Source organism: Haliotis rubra, unplaced genomic scaffold, assembly GCF_003918875.1.
Source record: "Haliotis rubra isolate DU_JTF1 unplaced genomic scaffold, ASM391887v1 Scf865, whole genome shotgun sequence".
Lineage (NCBI taxonomy): Eukaryota > Metazoa > Mollusca > Gastropoda > Lepetellida > Haliotidae > Haliotis > Haliotis rubra.
In genome coordinates this window covers 76,107-103,108 of record NW_025767596.1, presented here as the reverse complement: position 1 = coordinate 103,108, position 27,002 = coordinate 76,107, and the positions used below count along the sequence as shown (strand labels likewise).

The 27,002-nt window shown below is 41.4% G+C and overlaps 1 protein-coding gene across 1 annotated transcript; it reads right to left on the bottom strand.

The window, feature by feature from the left end:
- Positions 1-26,224, bottom strand: LOC124263016 (solute carrier family 13 member 5-like). Its single transcript, XM_046697629.1, has 15 exons — positions 26,208-26,224; positions 18,663-18,911; positions 18,109-18,258; positions 16,973-17,088; positions 14,815-14,972; positions 14,092-14,173; positions 13,652-13,783; positions 12,399-12,527; positions 11,068-11,151; positions 10,573-10,677; positions 9,680-9,777; positions 9,454-9,569; positions 4,838-4,999; positions 2,995-3,132; positions 1-227 (listed from the first exon to the last, which is right to left on the bottom strand). The coding sequence occupies exons 2-15, from the start codon at positions 18,864-18,866 to the stop codon at positions 60-62; spliced, it is 1,842 nt and encodes a 613-aa protein (XP_046553585.1). The 5' UTR covers positions 18,867-18,911; positions 26,208-26,224; the 3' UTR covers positions 1-59.
- Positions 26,225-27,002: the final 778 nt, after the last annotated feature.

Below are 27,002 nucleotides of genomic sequence, written 5' to 3'. Positions count from 1 at the left end.
GACTTTACATTAGACATGTTTATTGGATCTATTTCACATGCTGACGTTACGATCAGTATTCAGTTCGTCGAGTTGGAGATTGAGACGTTCAAGGGGGAGTTGGTCATAGCTCCTTGTAGAAACCCCGCGGGAAGGGTGGTGAGGTCAAAGAAAGCGTTCCCCCACGTTGATGTCGCAAACACGATGACAGGGACGGATAATATGTTCATGATGAAACCGCAACTCGCCTGTGAAAAAAGCATGTATGAGATGTTTTAACCTTATAACGAATGTGTTCTGCTTAAAAGGTAATAAAATGACTGTATTTCAATTAGAAATCTGTTTCAATAGAAGGCATCTTTTATAGACAATGCTGATTACCAGCATACTTGACAATATTTCAGCCGAAGCATGGCAGCCTGTATATAGTGGAGTTAGGGCTCCACAAACCAGTGGTTGATATACCGAGCACTAACGATTATATGTTTACCAGAACGGTGATCACGAACCAGCGGTTGATATACCGAGCACTAACGATTGTATGTTAACCAGAAAGGTGATCACGAACCAGCGGTTGATATACCGAGCTCTAACGATTATATGTTTACCAGAACGGTGATCACGAACCAGCGGTTGATATACCGAGCACTAACGATTATATGTTTACCAGAACGGTGATCACGAACCAGTGGTTGATATACCGAGCTCTAACGATTATATGTTTACCAGAACGGTGATCACGAACCAGCGGTTGATATACCGAGCACTAACGATTGTATGTTAACCAGAAAGGTGATCACGAACCAGCGGTTGATATACCGAGCACTAACGATTGTATGTTAACCAGAACGGTGATCACTAACCAGTGGTTGATATACCGAGCACTAACGATTGTATGTTAACCAGAACGGTGATCACGAAACAGTGCTTGATATACCGAGCACTAACGATTGTATGTTAACCAGAAAGGTGATCACGAACCAGTGCTTGATATACCGAGCACTAACGATTGTATGTTAACCAGAAAGGTGATCACGAAACAGTGCTTGATATACCGAGCACTAACGATTGTATGCTAACCAGAACGGTGATCACGAACCAGTGCTTGATATACCGAGCACTAACGATTATATGTTTACCAGAACGGTGATCACGAACCAGCGGTTGATATACCGAGCACTAACGATTGTATGTTAACCAGAAAGGTGATCACGAACCAGCGGTTGATATACCGAGCACTAACGATTGTATGTTATCCAGAACGGTGATCACGAACCAGTGGTTGATATACCGAGCACTAACGATTGTATGTTAACCAGAACGGTGATCACGAACCAGTGCTTGATATACCGAGCACTAACGATTGTATGTTAACCAGAAAGGTGATCACGAACCAGTGCTTGATATACCGAGCACTAACGATTGTATGTTAACCAGAACGGTGATCACGAAACAGTGCTTGATATACCGAGCACTAACGATTGTATGCTAACCAGAACGGTGATCACGAACCAGTGCTTGATGTACCGAGCACTAACGATTGTATGTTAACCAGAACGGTGATCACTAACCAGTGGTTGATATACCGAGCACTAACGATTGTATGCTAACCAGAACGGTGATCACGAACCAGTGCTTGATGTACCGAGCACTAACGATTGTATGTTAACCAGAGCGGTGATCACGAACCAGTGCTTGATGTACCGAGCACTAACGATTGTATGTTAACCAGAACGGTGATCACGAAACAGTGCTTGATGTACCGAGCACTAACGATTGTATGTTAACCAGAAAGGTGATCACGAAACAGTGGTTGATGTACCGAGCACCAACGATTGTATGTTAACCAGAACGGTGATCACGAACCAGTGCTTGATGTACCGAGCACTAACGATTGTATGTTAACCAGAAAGGTGATCACGAACCAGTGGTTGATATACCGAGCACTAACGATTGTATGTTAACCAGAACGGTGATCACGAACCAGTGGTTGATATACCGAGCACCAACGATTGTATGTTAACCAGAACGGTGATCACGAACCAGTGCTTGATGTACCGAGCACTAACGATTGTATGTTAACCAGAACGGTGATCACGGACCAGTGCTTGATATACCGAGCACTAACGATTGTATGTTAACCAGAACGGTGATCACGAACCAGCGGTTGATATACCGAGCACTAACGATTGTATGTTAACCAGAACGGTGATCACGAACCAGTGCTTGATATACCGAGCACTAACGATTGTATGTTAACCAGAACGGTGATCACGGACCAGTGGTTGATATACCGAGCACTTACGATTGTATGTTAACCAGAACGGTGATCACGAAAGAGTGGTTGATGTACGGAGCACTAACGATTGTATGTTTACCAGAACGGTGATCACGAAACAGTGGTTGATATACCGAGCACTAACGATTGTATGTTAACCAGAACGGTGATCACGAACCAGTGCTTGATATACCGAGCACTAACGATTGTATGTTAACCAGAACGGTGATCACGAACCAGTGGTTGATATACCGAGCACTAACGATTGTATGTTAACCAGAACGGTGATCACGAACCATTGGTTGATGTACCGAGCACTAACGATTGTATGTTAACCAGAACGGTGATCACGAAACAGTGCTTGATGTACGGAGCACTAACGATTGTATGTTTACCAGAACGGTGATCACGAAACAGTGGTTGATATACCGAGCACTAACGATTGTATGTTAACCAGAACGGTGATCACGAAACAGTGCTTGATATACCGAGCACTAACGATTGTATGTTGACCAGAACGGTGATCACGAAACAGTGCTTGATATACCGAGCACTAACGATTGTATGTTAACCAGAACGGTGATCACGAACCAGTGGTTGATATACCGAGCACTAACGATTGTATGTTAACCAGAAAGGTGATCACGGACCAGCTCCTAGAATCCTGCAATGGACGGAGGGTGGACGGTGTTGTGTAATGTCTGTTAATTGTTTCTGCCCAGATGGAATTAGCTCACCATGTCCACCACGCCCACATTTCCATAGGAGAACACGATGGCGTTGGGTGGCGTTGCTATTGGTAACATGAAGGCGAATGACGATGCTACCGCGACGGGGAACATGAAGAAGAGTGGGCTGTAACCGAGGCCGGTGGACTGAAAACAAATCAGTGTCATGAATATGAGAACCAAACATCATGACACCCAGTGAAGCATGTTTCACGCCTCTTTCACCACCCCTATGCGTCAACATCTGGGCAGGGGACACCGGAAATGGACTGCGAACTAGCATCATGACAGACGGACGCATTAACCTAAAAGCGTCATGTTACGATCTCTGCTTTCACTTTTCAGAGCAGTGGTGTGTGACAAAAGCTGAACCAAGTCAGTCGGAGGAAAAGAAAGAAATACATCCTGCTGTATCTCCAATTGACTTGTGTCCTGTATTGTGCTAGACAGTCTGCTAATGGGAGGGACGGGACCGGTTCAACTGTTAGGCTGATTCTGTCTTCGGGGATATCCTGCCTTGGACGTGTTACAGAGCGACTTTAGAGGTTGTCGTCAGACTTAACCTGTTCATCTACAGTACTCCGGGTATGTGCTGCAAGGTTATTAATTACCCAGCGAATCTACCAAACTACAGCGTTTACCGTTATGTGGTTCTCCTTAGTATTACGTTCTGCTGGTCGAGTATAATTTAGATGTATTTTACGACGCTTGAAATAGTATATGAGTGTAGTTGAATGAGTCGATCTGAAATTTGACCTCAAACAAATTGCAAAGGAAAGATTTTCTTGATAAGCATGCTTCGTGGTATTTGCTTGAATGCTGTGTGAAACAGGAGTGCGCGAACAGCTGAAACACTAGATAATTAAATGGAATTAGTATTCACTACATAACTTGGACTGATCTGATGGTAACCGTACGGTGGAAGGAAAATAACTATCCATGTATGTAGTGGAGGCATGACGCATTTCAAAGTTGCTTCTAGTTTCTAGACAAGGTACATTCCTATACACTACCGAAATAATATCCAAGCTTTCACCCTTAGAACCAAGAAAACAGTGAATATAGATGCTGACAGAGCTAGGAAACTTGGCCTTCGTGCTCGTATATCAATGGTTTATCAGAATGTACAAAGCTACATGTTGAAGCTGTATCCTATCTTTATCCAAGCATTAACCCCTAAGCCAAAACAGCTATGAACATTGATGGCAGATAATTACAGTGGATCTATTGCTCCCGTTCCAACGTCCAACTAGAGCTGCTGACAGCATCTTTGACGACATCATAACTATAATAACTCTGGAGTAGTGAATAGCCAACTTTACAAGCTATATGACAACCATGACGTACGATTTGAGCCATAATAGGATAAGGGTTATCATGACGTACGATTTGGCCATAATAGGGTAAAGGTTATCATGATGTACGATTTGAGCCATGATAGGATATGGGTTATCTTAACGTACGATTTGGATCATAATAGCATATGGGTTATCTTGACGTACGATTTGGACCATAATAAATTAGGTTAAGGGTTATCATGACGTACGATTTGGGCCATAATAAATTAGGTTAAGGGTTATCATGACGTACGATTTGGGCCATAATAAATTAGGTTAAGGGTTATCATGACGTACGATTTGGGCCATAATAAATTAGGTTAAGGGTTATCATGACGTACAATTTGGGCCATAATAGAATAGGGGTCATCTTGACTACGATTTGAGCCATAATAGGTTAAGGGTTATCATGACGTACGATTTGTGCCATGAAACAAGAGTAACAGTAGAATGCAGAACCTGACAGGATCAAGGCTACCAGCTGGGCAATGGTTATGTGAGTTAGCTTGACGTACCAGTTTGGCCATGATAGGCATCATGAGCGTTGTCAGGGCAACGTTGCTCATGAACTGTGTGGCGAATGACACGATGTAGCAGATGATGAGCATTGTGATGTAGGGGTTGAGGTCAGCAAACACCTGCAGCTTCTCCCCAATCCAGTCGGAGAGGCCAGACACCTGAACATTGAATACAACCTCAAACACCTGCAGCGTCGGACAGTAGCTACAAATATATCTACACTTGATTACGGAGGCGAGAGCGGCTCACCGCCCTCTGAAGTATGTAAAATATGGGGCAAATGCTACACCGACCTAGCTCAACTTTGATGAGATAAAGGATGCTGTTAAGTCTCTAAGCAAAAACAAACCCCCAGGTCCCGACAAACTTACAAACGAGCATATCATATATGCAGGTGATGTATTCATTAATTATGCATGTAAACTATTCAGTCATATGGTTGAATCTCAATATGTCCCATACGAATATAGGATTGGAATGGTAATACCAATATAAGATAAAGATGATAAAACCACCCCTCGGAACTACAGAGGTATCACACTAACATCTTGCCTTGGTAAACTATTTGAAAAGCTCTTGCTCAAAAGAATTGAAAATAAATTGCTTAAATCAAATCCGGACTTTCCTGATTGACAATTTGGATTTCGAAAAGAGCATGGAGCCACAATGTCTGTGTTTACTCTCATGGAGAGTATACAATACTATAACCATAGAGATTCCCCTGTCTTCAACCTTTCTCGACAATGCAAAAGCATTCGACAGAATTTGGCATGATGGTTTTTTCTTTAAGCTTCATGAACTTGGTATTAGAGGTAATACATGGAAACTATTACATCACTGTTACACCAATAGCCAATCATTTGTTGCATACCACGGCGAGAGGTCAGATATGTACTTGGTCAAACAAGGTGTTGGACAAGGGAGGGTTATATCCTCTTTGTTTTTTCTCATTTGTATTAATGACCTAATTACATCTTTAAGAGAAGCTGGCTGTGGTATCCGTGTCTTTGGTATAGACGTTCCAACTGTCTTGCTTGCTGACGATACTACACTCATAAGCACATCCCCTAATGGCCTACAGGTATCACTTGATATTGTCTCTTCATACGCTACAAAATGGCGTCTAACATATTACCCATCAAAAAGTACCATCATCATTTTTAGCAAAAGAAAAGGCTATGATGTAAACGTCCACTGCAGCATTGGTAACATCCCAATCCCCTTATCAGAATCTACCGTATATGGGCGTGTACTCTTTACAAGAAGCCGCTCTACAAAAACTAGATGTGAAAAGTATTGTCAGAAAGGAAAACAGAATGTAAACTCACTTAGATCTATTGGACTGAATGATTCTGGCCTACATCCAATCACTTGTGTTAAAATATGGCTCAGAATGATTCTTAAAACTATTCTGTATGGCTGTGAAGTATTACCAAACATCAAAGTCCAACAGGCTGACACCTTTGACCAAACACAAAGGTACTTTGCTCGTCGTGTGCAAGGTCTTGGTAAGAGGTCATCATCAATATCTACCATTGCACATTTGGGATTATGGTCACTAATTGTGTATATCGATAAATGTAAACTACTATTTCTTGGGCGACTATGTAACACTGAGTGTCACAACTTTGCAAAACTTATCTTTTGTGCTGCTATTACAACTTCAGTAAAATCTAACAACATCTGTCATGATCTTTTATCAATATCTGAAAAGTATAAGCTAAATACATTTGTTGACAATTATATTGCTCAGGGCATATTTCCTCCAAAATGTGTATGGAGAAGAATTGTAAATGCTACTGTACAATCATGGCGATCACAAACTCTCTATCATTCAAACATGTCATTCTACGTAACAACTCATACTACACTCTCTTATCATACTCTCTGGCAACTGGCATATAAACACCATAATTATAAATCTTCCTTGCAATTTTGTGTAAAAATAGTATCAAGAGGTAAAATTTCAAAAGAGTGTGCTCTTTGTAATAATCAAACATTTGACTATGATTTTCATATGCTTCTCCACTGTGAAAACTTAATACAACAACGGAATGATTTCTTTGCATACTTAATTGATAAACTTGATGTTGAAACTTACGTACTATTTGAAATGCAAGTTGAACAAGGTGTTGTCATTTCTCTTCGGAGTAGAAAACGACTTTCATAACTCTATAGATTCAACACTATGGGAAACCATACTGTTACGCTTTTCTTTGTATGTATATGACCTGACACCTCACCTTGTGAACTGTTATACAGAATGATTCCCTTCATGTCATAAATTTCGGTACATATGTCTCTAAACATCCAATTGTTAATATTCATGTACGTGTTGTAATAATATGATGTTTTTGTGTGTAATCTTCGGTAACTACTGGAGGAAATAAATACTCTCTCTGTCTGTCTGTCTGTCTGTCTGTCTCTCTCTCTCTCTCTCTCTCTCTCTGTCTGTCTGTCTGTCTCTCTCTCTCTCTCTCTCTCTCTCTCTCTCTCTCTCTCTCTCTCTCTCTGTCTCTCTCTCTCTCTCTCTCTCCTGCAGCTTCTCCCCAATCCAGTCGGAGAGACTTTCTCTCTCTGCAGCTTCTCCCACAATCCAGTTGCAGCTTCTCCCCACCAGTCGGAGGCCAGACACCTGAACATTGAACACAGCATCAAACACCTGCAGCTTCTCTCCCGGAATCCAGTCGGAGAGACCGGACACCTGAACATTGAACACAGCATCAAACACCTGCAGCTTCTCCACAATCCAGTCGGAGAGTCCTGACACCTGAACATTGAACACAGCATCAAACACCCGCAGCTTCTCCCCAATCCAGACGCAGAGGCAAGACACCTGAACATTGAACACAGCATCAAACACCTGCAGCTTCTCCCCAATCCAGTCGAGAGAACATTGCCAGACACCCTGAACATTGAACACAGCATCAAACACCTGCAGCTTCTCCCCAATCCAGTCGGAGAGGCCAGACACCTGAACATTGAACACAGCATCAAACACCTGCAGCTTCTCCCCAATCCAGTCGGAGAGGCCAGACACCTGAACATTGAACACAGCATCAAACACCTGCAGCTTCTCCCCAATCCAGTCGGAGAGAACATTGAACACAGCCTGACACCTGAACATTGAACACAGCATCAAACACCTGCAGCTTCTCCCCAATCCAGTCCGAGAGACCGGACACCTGAACATTGAACACAGCATCAAACACCTGCAGCTTCTCCCCAATCCAGTGGAGAGACCGGACACTTGAACATTGAACACAGCATCAAACACCTGCAGCTTTTCCCCAATCCAGTCGGAGAGGCCAGACACCTGAACAGCTTCTCCCCAATCCAGTTGGAGAGACCTGACACCTTTCTCCCCAATCCAGTCGGAGAGGCAACATTGAACACAGCATCAAACACCTGCAGCTTCTCCCCAATCCAGTCGGAGAGGCCAGACACCTGAACATTGAACACAGCATCAAACACCTGCAGCTTCTCCCCAATCCAGTCGGAGAGGCCAGACACCTGAACATTGAACACAGCATCAAACACCTGCAGCTTCTCCACAGCAATCCAGTCTCCCCAATCCAGTCGAGAGACCAGACACCTGAACATTGAACACAGCATCAAACACCTGCAGCTTCTCCCCAATCCAGTCGGAGAGGCCAGACACCTGAACATTGAACACAGCATCAAACACCTGCAGCTCTCCCCAATCCAGTCGGAGTCGGAGACCAGACACACAGCATCAAACACCTGCAGCTTCTCCCCAATCCAGTCGAGAGAGGCCAGACACCTGAACATTGAACACAGCATCAAACACCTGCAGCTTCTCCCCAATCCAGTCGGAGGCCAGACACTTGAACATTGAACACAGCATCAAACACCTGCAGCTTCTCCCCAATCCAGTCGGAGAGGCCAGACACTTGAACATTGAACACAGCATCAAACACCTGCAGCTTCTCCCCAATCCAGTCGAGAGGCCAGACACTGAACATTGAACACAGCATTGAACACACAGCATCAAACACCTGCAGCTTCTCCCCAATCCAGTCGGAGAGACCAGACACCTGAACATTGAACACAGCATCAAACACCTGCAGCTTCTCCCCAATCCAGTGCAGCTTCTCCCCAATCCAGTCCAGGAGAGACCAGACACCTGAACATTGAACACAGCATCAAACACCTGCAGCTTCTCCCCAATCCAGTCGGAGAGACCAGACACCTGAACATTGAACACAGCATCAAACACCTGCAGCTTCTCCCCAATCCAGTCGGAGAGGCCAGACACCTGAACATTGAACACAGCATCAAACACCTGCAGCTTCTCCCCAATCCAGTCGGAGAGGCCGGACACCTGAACATTGAACACAGCATCAAACACCTGCAGCTTCTCCCCAATCCAGTCGGAGAGACCAGACACCTGGACATTGAACACATCACGACACAACAAAACACAGGGTACAGAAATACGACAGACGCACACTTAGTCTTGTTGATCAATTAACGCTTAGAGTAGTTATAAGGTATTCGAACCGGATTCAAAACGGCTGAGGATATGTCTAGGGCAGTTATTACAACAACATGTTATATAGGAAACTCTTGAGGATGATATGAGCTTGACCTGAGATGCCTTTGCCAGCGAGAAGCCGGCCCCGAAGAGAAGGTAGAGTGACCATGTCATCTTCTTCTGGACATCCTTCCAGGTGAGAAGCGGCCGGAATGTTGGTTCCCTGACATCTGGAGATGAGATAAATGCGTACATGTATATTTAGACGGTGGACTGCAGGACTCATGAGTGTCTGGGTCAACTCTGAACTTGTGGAAGCACAAATACATATGTTACTGACCATCTTTCTTTCGTAAACAGAACACGGCGGGTCTATCTGCGGGAAATATGAAGAGCAGGAAGCTGATCAGCAACGCAGGGGTCGAGTCTGACGCAAACCTGGGATGTAAATACAGAAAACTCAGTGATGACGTCAAGTTTACATTGCCATGGTAACGGAGGAGGTAACTGTCAGATACTCCGTCAAGTTTACATTGCCATGGTAACGGAGGAGGTAACTGTCAGATACTCCGTCAAGTTTACATTGCCATGGTGACGGAGGAAGTAACTGTCAGATACTCCGTCAAGCTTACATTGTCATAGTGACGGAGAAAGTAACTGTCAGATACTCCGTCAAGTTTACATTGTCATAGTGACGGAGGAAGTAACTGTCAGATACTCCGTCAAGCTTACATTGTCATAGTGACGGAGGAGGTAAGTGTCAGATACTCCGTCAAGTTTACATTGTCATAGTGACGGAGGAAGTAACTGTCAGATACTCCGTCAAGCTTACATTGTCATAGTGACGGAGGAGGTAAGTGTCAGATACTCCGTCAAGTTTACATTGTCATAGTGACGGAGGAAGTAACTGTCAGATACTCCGTCAAGCTTACATTGTCATAGTGACGGAGGAGGTAAGTGTCAGATACTCCGTCAAACTTACATTGCCATGGTGACTGAGGTGGCAGATATCATTTGCTTGATAACGGTGTTAGAAGCTACACAGAAACGTCGCGCATATTATATTAGAGAAGTTGTATATCCATAGAACTCTCCTCGTTGTTCATCACACCAACTTCTAAATGCCACTCAAACAAGTGGCAGAAACAGTCAGATACTCCGTCAAGCTTTCATGTCAGAATTGATGAATGTATATATGTACATTTAATCTTACACAAGATGAAAAAAACCTGCTTTGGTTTGAAAATGAGTCCCCAGCCACCATAGCTGCCGAAATCCCGGGTGATCCACAACACCATCAGAAGTCCAGTGAAGGTAAGTGTACTCCATTGGGCAAACCTACGGAAACGGATCCCGAGTATGTATCCAAGCAACACGAGTATGTATCCAAGCAACACAATAACATGATTTGTATGGTATCCAAACTCTGCCTCTGCAATACGATTAGTATGTATCCAAGAGAACAGAGAGAGTATGTATCCAGAGCAACAGGAGACACATCTCAGATTTGAGACATACACATCTTTATAGTCTTATATAGGTCTTTAGAGAGAGAGAGAGAGAGAGAGAGAGAGAGAGAGAGAGAGGAGAGAGAGAGAGAGAGAGAGAGAGAGAGAGAGAGAGAGAGAGAGAGAGAGAGAGAGAGAGAGAGAGAGAGAGAGAGAAACACACACTCACGCACGCTCACATAGGATTATATGTGAATCCAACCAAGCGTTTCAAACTTACGACATAGGGCCAAGCTTTTTGAAATCCTCTTTTATGGCGTCTGTTACTCTCTTTGTAGCGGTTTTGTCGTTTGTACCGCAACATCTGTATCAAATAAAAATATGTAATCTGAGGAAGTGTGGGAGTATGATTATAATGTACTAAGATAATGTCAACATAAAGAACTTCACAATTCATATTTGTAAAGAAAAATATAAATTGTTATAGTAGACAGTATTCGGGTATCATAATATTAATCCCCAAATATTGACTCAAGAATCTACTCACCACAGCACATTGTAGTCAATCCAAACATCGTGCACAATAGTGCTAAAACGTGTTTTTCACGTGCCACTGGTCACGTGATCTAATCATTACACGTGCATTCGATCGCACATGTTCCCATCAACTTACAAAGTGAAAAACACTAAAGCACTATTCAAAACAGCCAATTCTTATGCCACGCCTCTCAAATGTGCCGTGCCGTTGGCATGCTGGAAGCGGGAACGTGAGCAAGTGACGTTGCAAGGACAATGGGTGCAGCCGTCGTACTGTTTATGATTTACAGACTCGACTGCCACTGCTGATCGCCCTAGGCCAAATCGACCACGCATGCATGGGGTGCTACGGCTAGCATGTATGACAGCTGCAGCTTCCGTCCAGTATAGATGATAGACGTTGCCATATTCATCAAAGCGTATTGCCTAACTTCTCAATTTTGTTTTTTGCGGACATAAAATAATATTCATTATATTATTGTGAAGTTTCTAGTTTGACTCAGTATATTTAGCAATATTCCCGCAGTATCGCAGCGGGTTGAGACAGAAATGTTTGTTTGTTTCGTGAAGGATTCAAATCAATTTTAGGGATCCTGTGTTCAGAGGTTTGATTTAACGATTCGTCTTGTTCATAGTCACCCGTAGTTGATCCTGTATATCTGATAGTGCCCCTACTAGACTTAAACATCACTTTCTTTTGTTCATAAAGTAAAACACTCTAATTTGCACAACAGTTGAACACTGCATATATATGAAGAATGGGGACTATTTTTTATGGATATACAACATCTTTGTTCTGTATAGGCGACGTTTCGACATAGATTCTACTGTCGTTGTCAAGCAAGGGAAGTTGTATATCCATAAAAATAGTCCCCATTCTTCATCTACCCAACTTCTAGAATGCCAATCAAAGAAGTCGCTGCAAATATATGTATACAAGTCTTGATTATTTACAGTTCAGCCATACACTGTGAGATTGCAAGGAACACATGAGACAAGGAACACACCAGACGGAACCTCGCCTCAATCAGGTCGTCTAAGGTTACATGGAACAAGTTGTGCTACCATCAGTACCTGCATCTGAGGAAGTAGATCTGCATCCAGATCCACAGGATGACGAGGACGATGATGGAGAGGGGGAGGCCGTACACGAACCACGCACTGAACGTCACAGGGCACGTGACGTCGTTGTCGGCGAAAATCCTGCGGGAGAAGAGACAAAAATATGGAGTAAGTCTGACTCCGCTTCCGTGTTCCATGATATCAGGGAGAATGGGATGTCAGGAATGGGCTTCACACGTAAGGGGAATCGACACACTAACAATGGGCCTCGCCCAACTGGCCGACGATCACGTTTACAATGTTCTTCGTACAATATTGTGTAGATTCTAGCAGGATTGAAGTGTGCACCCCAGCTAAAGCCTTGTCGTAGGATAACATCAATCTAGTTGCAAGCTCAGTGACTTGGCTGCTTACACGACTTCGTATCCTAACTGCGTGGAGAGACTTCATGATGTCAGTTATTGGTCCAGCCATTATTAGGACGAAAACATAGGCGGATCCAGAGGGGAGGTGCAGGGGTGCGCACCTCCCCTTTTGTGCTGAAAGTTTGTTAAATGACCATTGAAACTCGGGTGAAAATGAAGTGTGCACCCCTCCTTTTCTCAATAGTGTGCACCCCCCCTTTCTCAAAAAGCTGTATCCGCCCCTGGAAAATAGTATCTCTGTTTCCCTCCGCGTTATTAATTTAAGAAGTAGTTATCTCAACGATCCACCACCACATCGGAACATCCACCATTAGCAGCGGTACGGGAACTGAGGGCATGACATTCACTTTATCATCAAAATTCTTTCTTCCGGGTTTTTCCAGCAATGCACATTTCAATAACATACCACTACATTCCGGAACAAACGTACTACCATCCTCTGGCAAGGTTACGCCCAAACCTGCTACAGAGTTCAAATTTTTTAACCTGCTTTTGGTTGGTTATAATTCATAACCGGGATTTGATGTGGCAGAGTGATTAGTGGTGCCATTTAATTGCCATGGTAACGATGACGTCACATAGTCTCTAAGCATCGTGCCACCATCGCCACATACACTCACCCCTTCGTCGTCATGGGACATCCTACTTACTCCGTGCTCGAGGCCGGACACCCGATTTTGACGTCACCTCGTACAATGGGTCTGAATTGCCGGGGTGATAGTCTAGCACGGTTACCCGCCACCCCCACCCTCCCCGGATCTCACCAAGGATATGTAACACAAACGCTTACAAGTGAGTCTGTATCTAACGTACGTGCTGTCTGTATTTTGGTGGACTCACATGTCAGACTGGCCTTTCAACACCACGTTGGAACCAGTCCCGGTTAGCCCCGCTATACCGCCAATATTCGCAGCAAAGCAAACACTGAGAGACAGGGCTTTAAACATGCGCTGATAGTGAACCTCGTCGTCGCTGGAATATGTAGAGTTCAGAAAGCAGAATCAATTCATCCCGTACGTGGAAGACATGCGGCTGAGTAATATAATTCATAACTGTTGAACCATATTGTATTTCACACAAAACACAACATTAAAGAGTGGGGCAATATTTACTTTGTCACCTGAATAATGATGTTTTTTGATTATTAAATCCAGTATTCCACAACAGAGAAGACATGATAAGATGTCACCTTAGAAGGGTGTCTATATGTAAAGCTGGTCCAGTACTTGTATCTAGTGTTTATCTAGCGTTTATCTAGTAGGGGGTTATTACCGACATACCGAGCGTGAGAGGAGGGCTGAGATGTGTCAGCAGGTTTACCCCCTTCTGGAGAGATTGTCGCCAGCTTGTAGGAGTTACTAGCTACGAACAAACAAATTATGTCAAATGCGAAGTAGGTCACTACTTGTGTTGTTATCCCCTTGTCTTGGTTCAGTCTAGTAGTATGCTATAAAACTTGATAAGAAATTTATATAAGACCAGGATGCGGAATCAAACTCATGTCTTAGTCGCTGTGAGCCAACGCTTTGTCCAGCAGCCGGGCTAACACGATGCTGTAACTCCCGTTCTCATTGGTCTACAGCACCAAATCCTTGTGGTACGAGATCCAGTTTGCTCCTCCAGTTTAATCAAGTTGATTTGATTTGATTGTCTCGAAATTGACATTCGATAAATGTAATATTAATATTGTTTAGTGCGAAGCAAGCAAACTAACATACAACGCATCCTATAAATATTCGAAATATATGTCGTTCCCCTTGCTTACTAAAGTTGAAGGGGCGGTGGGGTAGCCTTGTGGTTAAAGCGTTCGCTCGTCACGCTGAAGACCCGGGTTCGATTCCTCACATGGGTACAATGTGTGAAGCACTTTTCTGGAGTCCCCCGCCGTGATATTGCTGGAATATTGCTAAAAGCGGCGTAAAATCAAACTCACTGACTCACTCATTACTAAGGTTGGAGATTTAATGGACGCTTCTAGCAGTGTTGATGGCGCACACCCTTACATTGCTCAATGTCCGTCTCCTTGTCATGGTCGCCTTGACCGGAAGTCTTCAGTTGCTGCATGATGGTATTGATTATAGGAATCATCATGGCGGTGGTGGCGGTGTTTGCGATCCAGATGGACAGGAACCACGTTGACGCCATCACTCCCGCCATCAACCTGTAACACCGCATCAATGTTTAATAATTTCGTGCTATATGCATTCATGTTCACCAGATTATACGAATGAATATTTTTTCTATTTAACTTCCAGTCAGGAGGGTTCCGAAGTTGACACTTTCAAAGCTGATCACCAGGGTACAGAAAGCGGTCATTCGTAACTACTCACCTACAAGAAGACTCGTACGCCATTATTGCCAGGAATCGTGGCAAACCAATCAAATCGCGCGTAGTAAAACGCTTTTAAAAGTATGAAAATGGCGGCACCGTTGAAGTTTGAAAACTTCGCTAATCTGTGCAAAGCACAATTTAATAATAAACTTTGAGCTAAAGGATCAGAAACTTTAAACACTGAAACATATACTGAAAGCCATTAAAAATGCAATTTGACATTCATACTTTCTTTACTCACACTAATTTCAACATATATAAACCTCACTGGCAGTTATGTTTTAAGTGAAAATCTGTGAATAATTTCATCTGAAAATGTCCAGTCAACAACAACATCAGTGACGCAACAACGACATCAAACAAAGGAGGGGCCACTTGCAGTCAATATCGTGTGTGTCCACCGTGCGCTGCAAGACATGCTCGCAGTCTTACGGGCATTGAAAGACACACATTTCTCAGGAACAGCTGTTGGATGGTCTGCAGCCTCTGATGGTCTGTGGTCTGATCATGACACCATCCCCTCCAAAACGACCATGTTCAAGGACACAGTTTGGCGCACATCTTTCTCCTTTACGTCGATCTGCAAAGGATAAGTTAAACCTGGATTCATCTGAAAAAATGACATCTGGCCATGTCCTGTTGCCAAGATTGGCCCCATTTGCTGTCCATCGCTGCCTGGCAAGTCTGTGGCGATGCAATAAGGTTGGACCACGGTACGGGTGACGACACCGGATGTTGAAGGCAGCAAGGCGTCCTTGCACCTTTTTGGCCCTGAAATGACGTTGACTTGTCCCAATTGTCCTCCTTGCCTAATCATCAGCTGTTTGGAACCGATTTCGCAAGTGTAAAACTCGGATATTGAGGTTTCGTCGACCTGTTATCACAGGTGGTGCACCAGGTCGCGGACGATCAGCAACACTTCCGGTAGCCCGAAAACGTTGTCTGAGTCGACTTACAGTGGATGGATGCACATTAAAGTGCCTGGCAATCATCACATCTGAAGCACCTTGGCTGACCATACCAATAACCTGATACCTTTCGTCTTGTGTCAAGTGTGGCATTTTCTCAAAGTGATTGAGTTCCACAATTCCTTGTGCTTTTACAGGGCCTGGGTGCAGGTAATGCATGTGCACAACGTGTTTCATGAATGTGGCTGTGTTTGCGAGAAATGTCAAGGGTTCAGTTTTAAGTATCAAAGTTCATGTGAGAGGAATGCTCCGGGACTCGAACTCGAAATGGGCCAGAATAACAGCCTTTTATCCCTAAATCCTCTGCATCGCAGGAAAAAATCGTCAATAGAACTTTTGTAAGTTTCAGGACAACAAATACCAATTGCGTTTTTAATGGCTTACAGAATATATACAGAGGGAATGACTGTATTGCTGCTTTGCCCACGGGATGAAGGATATTCTAGAGCCATGTTTGGAAATTCAGAGTTATCTTTTCTTGGTGATAGTACTAGACTATTTTCATACCCATGCCCGTTTGCGCTTAGTCAGGGCCCAGTCGTAAACATGGCCACGAGAGGGGTACGAGACGCCATCCAGCTTCCCGAAATGACACGAGTAGTTACGAATGAGAAAGCGGTTTGTATTCACCTTGCACTCCGTTACTCTTACTAAATCCAAAAACAAACTGTTGCCAAATTTTGTGTCTACGACGACTCGGAACATGCTAATGAGAAGGAAGTGGAAGGTCAGTATGAACGTCGAACCCATTTCGAGAAGGTCTGTTACGAGCTATACATATTGAGAAATACCAGAGTGGTCGGTACAATAGTTTTAGGGGGTGTGGCAAATGTGTCCACCAGTCTCACATCAATCACTTACCGTTTTGGTTCTGCACCAACAAGCACCAACATCCGCAATGCTATTCGTCTGTGAATTCCCCAAGTTTCTATAGCAACGGCCACAACGAGACTGCCAAAGCACAACACTGACGCGTCCTTTAAACGAAGGAGGGAGTTACAACGACGTATCTTCTATCATTCCTTATATTACGTTTTCTCATTCGACATAAACACATTTTATTGAATATATTCCCCGGGACGTTAACAGGGCAAGTCACGGAGCAATGGTCTCCTTCCCCACTCACCCCTGTCTGACGGTCTGGACAGATCGGGGTCATTGTTCTCATACTACTTCATCAGGGCCTTGGTATCCTGTAACTGTATTCGCTGACAGTTTAACCACATACTTTGATCATGTATAGTTTTGCTAAAGTTCATCTAGTATTGGTAAGCAAGTATATTCATGTAGTGAAGATATTATAGCAACTTGGAGTTTCACCAAGTGGGTTCCTCTAGTTCCATGGCCATTTCCTACCTATCTCCAATATCTGGTTGTATATGTTCATTGGTAACTTATGTTTGGCTCTTCTCTTCCAATATCTGTCTCATGGGTATAGTAATTGTATGTTACTCGTGCTAGACTTAAGTTAGAAAACACAGTAAAGATTATTCCATGGAGCATTAAGGGATTCCAGTCACGTGACGTAGGTCGTCCTCTTCGACGTCTGCGCGACGGATATATGGAACTGATATCGTGGATATCATTGCTGAGCCCTTATGGGACGTCTTGCTACTGGATGTTAAATTATAGCTCTTATTTCAAGCAATCCTTGGATTACCTAGTGTAGATCAAGCACCTGTGCTTGAAAGTCACTCTTTGGGTGAAGCACATGTTTGCTTTCTTCGTTCAGTCAAAATGATTGTATCCTGTAAAACCTATATTTAAGCGTACTAACCATTTTGTATTGCCCAAGAGACGTATATTGTGACAAGTTTAGTGCTCCTTTCCCCCAAGTACTCCAGGTCGCCCTAGTAACTCCCCTGTGAGACTCGCAACTCAGGACCAGGCAGATTGTTGTATAAAGTCTCGATTCTATCAAGTTGTATAGACACCGAGATTTATGTTGCTGATATTGAGGAATGTCGCTGATATTGAGGTATGTCGCTGCTACTCACGTTGAGATATGTTGCTGACACTGTTGAGGCTGGGAGCATCCCCATCATTGGGAACATGAAGATGGGCATGAGAGATGTGGCGGCGATAGGTACTGCCTCCGTCATCCAGAACACGGCCATCACTAATATCACGTAGGCACAGTTGGTTTTCTGGGCAAATGTGACAGTGATGTGTTAATACAAAGGCGAAGAGATCATTCATGTTGTTTAAACTGAGGAGACGGTAGGCCCAACTAGTCACATCATATTGTAATTGCTTTACAACCCATGAAAATCCGGGTTCGAATTGATCTTCAGTAACCCATGCTTGTCCTAAGATACGACTAACGGGATCGGGTGGTCAGGTTCACTGGCTTGGTTGACACAAGTCATTGGTTCCAAATTGTGCAGATCGATGCTCATGTTGTTGATCAGTGGATTGTCTGGTCCAGACTCGATGATTTACAGACCGCCACCATATAGCTGGAATATTGCAGAGAGCGGCGTAAAGCTAAACTCACTCACTCACTCACACTCACTTGTTTTACATAAAATGTTTTTAATAAACTCCTCACCGGGTCATCCACTACGATAGGAAGCGGCAAGAGCACTACTGGAGTCAGGAGTACTATAAGAACGTTGCGCAGAGCCCAGAGCTGTCTTCCTATTGTTGGTTTACTACATTGTTCTGCGACTGGTTCCAGGTCTAGCTCGGCGATTGGTGGAGACGGTGTTTGCTGGATCATTGACGGATCACGTGTGTTCGTTTCCTGATCCATAATTCTGGCTTTTTTGAAGTGCCCACCGTCTAATGAATGCTGCACCTGCTAATGATACACATGTATCTGAGAGAGAGAGAGAGAGAGAGAGAGAGAGAGAGAGAGAGAGACAGAGAGAGAGAGAGAGAGAGAGAGAGAGAGAGAGAGAGAGAGAGAGAGTATATTTCCTCCTATTTATAACACACACACACACACACACACACACACACGATTGTTTAATCAGATCGACAGACACATAGTTTGTAAACCTTTGTAAAATGAGTTGTTCTAAAAGTCATCCCATAAGGAACATAGTGATAACTCTTCATCTATAAAACAAAACTCATGACAGTTAATACTTACTCTGTCTTCAACATATCTGCCTGTCTGAACGTGAAGCAGCACTACCTGAACACACTGTATTTCCCAGTTCTTGCCAGTTATAACGTTGATATTCAGTACATACCTGGGCCCCGTTCCTCAAAGCGATTGTAACACTACAATAGTTATAAATCACGACAATACAATTGTAACTGTAGCTTACAATCACTGCACCGTTCCTCAAAGCAATTGTAAGTTACAATAGCTGTAAGTTACAATCACTTCCGTGAGCTGCTTATGACCGTCTGTCACTTACTTACGATAGATTGTTGTGTATGAACAAGATGGCGGCGTTTGTTGTAATTCATAAATAAAGGAGACAGAAATTTGGCCCTGAGAGGATATTTCGAGACCGCTGTCGTGTTCTTGATGTTTACAATGACGCTGAAATATTTTCAAGGTACAGAATGACGTGGGCTACGACTCTGAAGCTGGTAAACATGCTAGAACCTAGGTTATCCTTGGACACTCAGCGTTCACATGCACTATCCGTAGAATGCAAGGTTTTAATTACTTTGCGATATCTTGCTATGGGTGGATTATTTTTCGTCTGCTTGAAAGGGGAAGCAACTCTTACCAACCGGAAGTAATGTAAACGCATTATTCCTAACTTTCGCGCAGAAGATCACGATTGTAATTTACGATCGAAAGAATTACAATTGCGATACTTACAATTCCCTTACAATAGCTTTGAGGAACGACAATATATTGTTATTTACGATAATTGTAAAGTTGATCGTAGGGCTTACAACTGATTGTAGCTACGATCGCTTTGAGGAACTCATCTACCACTGCCTGGTTGGCTATAAATATATCTTGACATTTCACCAAGCTTATATGTTTCTCCCCATCAATATCCAATCTTTTTTTTCTTTTTCTTTTCTTTTTTTTTTTTTTTGGTGTGAAATGGTATACATGATTTTTAAAAAAAATTTGTATACCACTTTTTTTAGTTGTACAGCAAATCATACATGTGATACATAATATGTCATTTAACATATGCTTCATTGAAAACAGACTGTTTATGGCAACACGAGCAATGTCATCCATCGAGAAGCAGTTTCATCAAAAGAGTAACTGGATAAAATGGTTCAAACAACCTGCTTATGGCAACTGGACCAATGCTATACATCGAGAAACAAAGTTTCAACAAAAAGAGTAATTAAATAGAGTGGTTCAAACATACCACTTATGGCAGCTGGACCAATGTCATACATCGATAGACAAAGTTTCATTGAAAAGGGTAATTGAATAGAGTGGTTTAACCAATGTCATACATCGATAAACAAAGATTCATTGAAAAGGGTAATTATGTAGAGTGGTTAAGAAACATACTGCGTATGGCAACTGGACCATACATCGAGAAACAAGGTTTCATCGAAAAGGGTAATCGAATACAGTAGTTAAGAGACAAACTGCTTATGGCAACTGGACCATACATCAATAAACAAAGTTTCATTGATAATAGTAATTGAATAAAGTTGTTCAAAACATACCACTTATAGCAGATGGACCAATGTCATACATCGATAAACAAAGTTTCATCGAAAAGAATAGTTGAATATAGTGGTCAAACAAACAAGTTATGGCAACTGGACCAAAATTTAACAAATTTGTTGTAATCACAGTTAGAGTAAGCTATGGCTTTTGTTATGTTATAGTAATTTGTTAACTCCCTCTGGATCGAAGCAAAGGAAAGTTTTCCTCGTTTAAGATAAACTTTGAAAATTGTGTTTTTTAGTACAAGACAGATTACGTTTAAAGGGTCATTTCTTTTAGAAGGAAAGCCCAACAGAATTGTTTCTTTAGTAAACTGTATATTGATTTCCGCATGCTGTTTACCCAGTTTCATATCTGCTATGAACTTATTACAAGTTGTACAGACAGGAGAGTTTAGGTATCCAATCTTAAACAAATATTTTCCAAATGGAAGGATTCGGTTAATAATTTTTTATTGAAACCACCGTAATTGAACACTATCAGTTGATCGAAATGGAATTTCATAAATATTCCTCCATTCCATATCTGTATATTGTTTTACTATATCTTTCTCCCATTGTTGATTGGCTGAAGTCTTCTGGAACTTGGATCCTAATAACACATTATAGTAGTATTTTGAGCCCTTTTTGGTATTCAGGAGCAAACGAATATTAAATGGTAATAATGGTGCTGTTAATGGTGTAATAGGGTCATAATCAAGCTCGTTTAAATATTTATTCAAAGCCTTTTTTACCCCGTAAAATGTTAAATAATTGGAGGAAATATTGTACTTATTTTTGAAATCTAGGTATGAAAGAGTTTGACCATCCTGATCTATCAAATCATTGATATATTTTACTCCGGCTTCCTCCCATTGTTTAATAAATATGCATTTTTTATCAATCTTAACATTATCATTATACCATATATACAGTCTGTTAGTACGCATCTTTTCGTGTTTTCTTATGCTTATTCAGGAAAAGAGCCCAGGATGATAAAACATCTCGCCAGAAGGGGTTTCTTATGTTAATAATGATATAATCTCTTATATAGATTGCATCCATTTCTAAAATATTACTTGGAATAGTATTTGATTCGTAAAGAAATAATTGATGTATTGTGTTCGAGAAGGTAAATCGTCTAAGACATGAAATCTTTTGAGAAGCAATTACATCCCTTACAAATGGAGTATTGAACCCCCCGTCCGGAATATTGCATATTACCCTGTTCCGTTTAATCTTATCGGGTTTTTCGTTCCAAATAAATCGAAAGCAATTTGCTTGGAAATTTTGTATTACAGTTTCTGGTGGCGTACGAACGATAGAAAATAAGAGATTAAGTTTTGGTAACAATAAGGATTTTAGCACTGTGTTACGTCCAAACGGCGTTAACGTTCTACATTTCCACATTTTCATTGAATTTTCAATTTCTTTAAATTTTTCGTTGTAATTAGCATCTACCATATTTTCAAGATCAATGTCAAATTTGATACCCAGCAACTTAAATGTTTCAGTCCAGTCCATTGTACAGTTCTTCAATAGTTTCATTCGGCTACGTTTTTTGGAACCAATCCAAATCAACTTTGTTTTATCAATGTTAATTTTTAAACCAGAAAAACGTGCAAAAAAGGTTAATGTGTTCACGACTGCTTGTAAGCACCTTTCAGTACCATCTAACATTAAGGAAGTATCATCTGCGAACTGCACTAATAAATGTTCTATAGATCCAATCTTTAATCCTCTGATAGATTTATTGCTTTTAAGTAATCTGGTTAATATTTCAGTGCATACTATGAAAATATATGGAGAGATTGGGTCTCCTTGGCGACAACCTCGACTTAGTTTGAAAAAGGGACTAGCAAAACCTTTTACTAATACACAAGATTCAGAATTTTTATAGAGCAGTTTTATCCATTTTCGAATGGAAGGGCCGAAATTTAAAAAAGCGAAAACGTTGGGAATAGATCGCGAGTCTAAAGAATCGAAGGCCTTTTCGAAATCAATAAGCATTAACAAGCCTGGAATCTGATAGGTATCCACATATTCCATAACGTCATACACTTGTCTTGTAACTTCTCCCATATATCTACCCTTTATGAAGCCTTTTTGTTCCTCACTGATAAATGTGGTTAAAGTCGGTTTTATTCCCCCTGCTATAGCTGCAGAGGCAAGTTTGTACACAATATTAAGTAATGAAATGGGTCTCCAGTTCTTTAGAAACTTTTTAGGTTTGCCTTCTTTTGGAATACAAGTGATGATACCCTGAACTTGTGTATCTGATAGAGCTCCGTTTCTGTAAGCATAATTTGGCGATTTTATAAGATACACATTTAAATCCCGCCAAAAGAATTTGAAGAATTCTGCAGTGAAACCATCAGGGCCCGGGCTTTTTTCATTTTTCATACGCTTCAAAGCATTAAGAACTTCACCGTATGTTAATTCGCCTTCTAATGTTTCTGCTTATTCATCACTAACCTTCTTGTGGCTATTCGGAAATAAATCTTCGAGATCTATTTGAGAAATTTCCTTTTCACAGTAGAGATTTTGATAAAACGTTTTACTCTCAATTAAATGTCTGAAATATTAGAGATTATTTCTCCGGATTTTGTTTCAAGTTCAGCAATAGATTTATTAAAAAAATTCCTCGATTCCAACTTTAAGAAAACATTTGTTGGTTTTTCACCTTTTTCTATCCATTTAGACTTTGCCCTTATAAAACTACCTTTTGCTTTAATTTCGCTAATTTCTTCTAATTCGGAGTTTATTCATTTATATGATGCAGTATTTATCTTTTTCTTCAGTATTTGTCGATTCATCTGACTCTATTGTCAAAATTGCGAGTTTTTCAGATAATTTCATTTCATTTTTTTCTCTGTCCTTTTTTTTACTACACGAATATAGTATGGTTTTACCCCTAACCATACATAATATCATTTCCCATAAAAGTTGATCTGAAACAAGTTTCGTGTATTGTATTTTTTACTAGTTTTACATATTCAGGATCATTTAATAAAGAATTATTAAACTTCCAATAACTCTTACCTCGTTTGACCTCATTTGAGTGCAAACTTATCTCAACGAGAGAATGATCAGTTCTAAAGCCTGGATCTATGCTGGTATATTCTACTGAAGAGAGGAGATTGTGAGAAACAAGGAAATAATCAAGAGGGGTAGGCTGACGCCAGGTATACCTCCTTTCAGTTGGGTTATGTAGTCTCCAAGGGTCTTCAAATCATATAACTCTATAATATCCTTTATTTTGGCTCTGTTTTTAGGGTTATTTACATTTTTATAATTAAATTGATCAAGTATAGGATTTAAAGCACAGTTCCAATCTCCACAAAGAATAAAGAATTCCGAGTCAGATTCATTTAGAATGTTGATAATTTGTTCTTAAAATTCAGGCGTAGCTTCGTTTGGGCCGTATACATTTATAAGCAGATATGTCTTATTTTCAATTTCAATATCAATGGCTTTAAAATTTCAACGTTCTGCATCAGGATATTCTTTACTAACATAAAATTCAAAATTATTGTTGAAAAGAATTGCCGTTCCCCTCGCGTTTGACTTGAATGAGTTAAAATAACATTCCGAGTAACCCCATTGTTGTTTGATAAACTGCTCTTGTTGTTTTGTAAAATGAACATCTTGTAAACAATATATGGACGCTTTTTTCTTTTTGAGAAATCCAAATACTTGTTTTCTCTAAAGACTATCGCCAATGCCTCTACAATTCATGGAAATAATTTTGACTCTTTCGAAACCCATTATTTATTATTCATGATTCGCAATTGATATGATATGAATAAGATGGTATAGCTTGAGATGCTGACATTTTGATGACTTCCAGAATTTGTGTATTTTTCACAAGCAACAAAACGTAGTGGAATTATAGTTAATAACAAACAAACAATAATAAAACCTGCTTCATCGGAAGCTGTCGTTTGGGTGGTCAACCCGTACCCGCAACAAAGTTCAAAGTATAATTAGCGATTACTATGGTGTTATGAAAATAGAAAAGGAGCCATGCACTTTACCTTACAGTACTTTAGCGCATAAATCAGGTTAATTTACACTGAAAGTGACTCTTTGGAAAAACAAATTAACAAGTCACATGTAGTAGCTTGGGCCCCCGTGTGCAAGCAGTCATAACCATGGTTTGCACGGGCTGCTTGTGAACTCTTATATAACATTGCTTCAACGGTCGGGGATACTGAAATTGATTATTAGACCAACAGAACGTGTACATGGCAGATAACGAGATAACCAATGCACAAACCACTACTACTGAAAAACAAGGAGGTGTAGCTGATATAAATGAAACAAAGGCACAATGTTCCCTTGTTTTGCTATCTTGTTACACGGGGTCCAGATTAGTGTCAACTGCCAATCATAACACGTCTGATAAAATGTGACTTGTCACTGTTAAAATGTCTAGTCAGTGATTACTAAAGGCTTACAAAATATAATGGAATAATTGTGCATTACCTATGCAATGTCTAGGTGCATAAATTAGAAAGTCATGGCAGATCACGAAAACAACTAGAAAATCTACCTGTCCATGGAATAGTTGCGCGTGATCTTTACAGTGTTTAGGTACATAAATCAATTGAAATTAAAAGTGGAAGTGCCCTTGATAATATAACAGATCGTAAAGAGCAGGTAGATCAATCAGAAAAGCCTGCAGTGAAAACCATGCTTCGCACAAGCTGCACGAGAAACTCATATATAAGAGGTTTTAAACGGGGACGCTGTAATTGGATACCGGCCAACATAAGGCGTCCAAGTCAGACAAACAAAATAACTTAAAACGCACAAAAAGTCAAGCAACAGACTCTGCAGGCGGACCCCAACAGATGCAGAATGTTCAGATTAGTGTTAATTAACTATCGCAACATATGGGTGTTCTGACAGAATGTCACCTCTCCCTGTTGGAATGACCAGTCACAGTGAATACAGAATAGACTAAGTGTTGTCATCGGATAATGCACATGGATTAATATGAGCAGTTACTGGAGAGTCCCGTGAAAAACTTCTGGTACACAGGATTTACATGAAAGATCGGAGTGACTCTGCAACATTAATTTACGATCCTAACAAAGTTGTAGTGATCAATATCCAATCTTAGTTGTATAAAATTTAGAAACAAATGTTTCGGGGTGGGGTGGGGGGTTGGGGGTTGGGGGGATTGGTAATGGGCGGATGGTACAGAATTTACATGAAAGATCGGAGTGACTCTGCAACATTAATTTACGATCCTAACTAAGTTGTAGTGATCAATATCCAATCTTAGTTGTATAAAATTTAGAAACAAATGTTTCGGGGGTTGGGGGGTGGGGGGTTTGGTAATGGGCGGATGGTACGTCTGTAATAAACTTTTACCCTAAACAACGATTAGTATGATTCCAAAGAAATCGCATATCGGCCGATCAGTGATTAATACGATGCACCCGCTGAGTAATCTTTGATACCAATGAAACGCCAAAAGAAAACGCCACCTTACCTTCCTAGAACAAGCACCCACCTATCTCCTGGGTACTGTATCAGTAGATGAGATAAATATAGTTATTGACTCATGGACATTGTGTCACTAGTGATATAGGCTCGCATGCCTGTGTGTTGCCTGTGCAATGTATGGAGGTCGGGAATATGTGAAGCTACAGTGTGTCTCGACACTGTGGAATCTTCGTTAAAAAAAACATTTACTAATGTACTAACCATGTACTGCCATTAAATAACAGACGCATTCAAGGTGCAGGAAACCTTATTTTACTGTCTCCTGTAGAACAATTGCAGTATAATTATTTGTTATTTGTTAATTAAAGACACACTCAGCTGTACACCAGATATGTCACGGCTGATTCAATGTCTCACAATGAACGTATTGTATGTAACACCTGTTTGCTGTATTCATGATCCGTGAGTAGCGGTGGAGTAGCCTAGTGGTTAAAGCGTTCGCTCGTTGCACCGAAGACCCGGGTTTGATTCTCCACATGGATGCAATGTGGAAAACCTATTTCTGGTGTCCCCCGTCGTGATTTTGCTGGAATATGGCTAAAAGTGGCGTAAAACCATATTCGCGCACTCACTCAGTCATGATCCAGGAACACTTCAGGATACTAGGTACTTTGCTTAACATAGGGACATGTCATCAGGGATGTTATTTATGTATGGTTTTTGTAACGTTAATCTAAGAGAGAGACATCCGTGACATCTTTTCGTTGTTTCACAAAGAGAGCACAGAGTACCACAAACATATCTCCAAGGAAAGTTTATCAATTATCTCCCCTGATAAGCA

What these genes read in the sequence shown, in the direction of transcription:
- LOC124263016 (XM_046697629.1), bottom strand. Translation starts at nt 18,866, where the DNA reads ATGGATCAGGAAACGAACACACGTGATCCGTCAATGATCCAGCAAACA. An exon ending in GGACTCATTTTCAAACCAAA is followed by an intron (nt 9,778 to 10,572) that starts GCAGGTTTTTTT and finishes TTTACATCCCAG; the next exon opens with GTTTGCGTCAGACTCGACCC. An exon ending in ATGTGGGCGTGGTGGACATG is followed by an intron (nt 228 to 2,994) that starts GTGAGCTAATTC and finishes CTTTTTTCACAG; the next exon opens with GCGAGTTGCGGTTTCATCAT.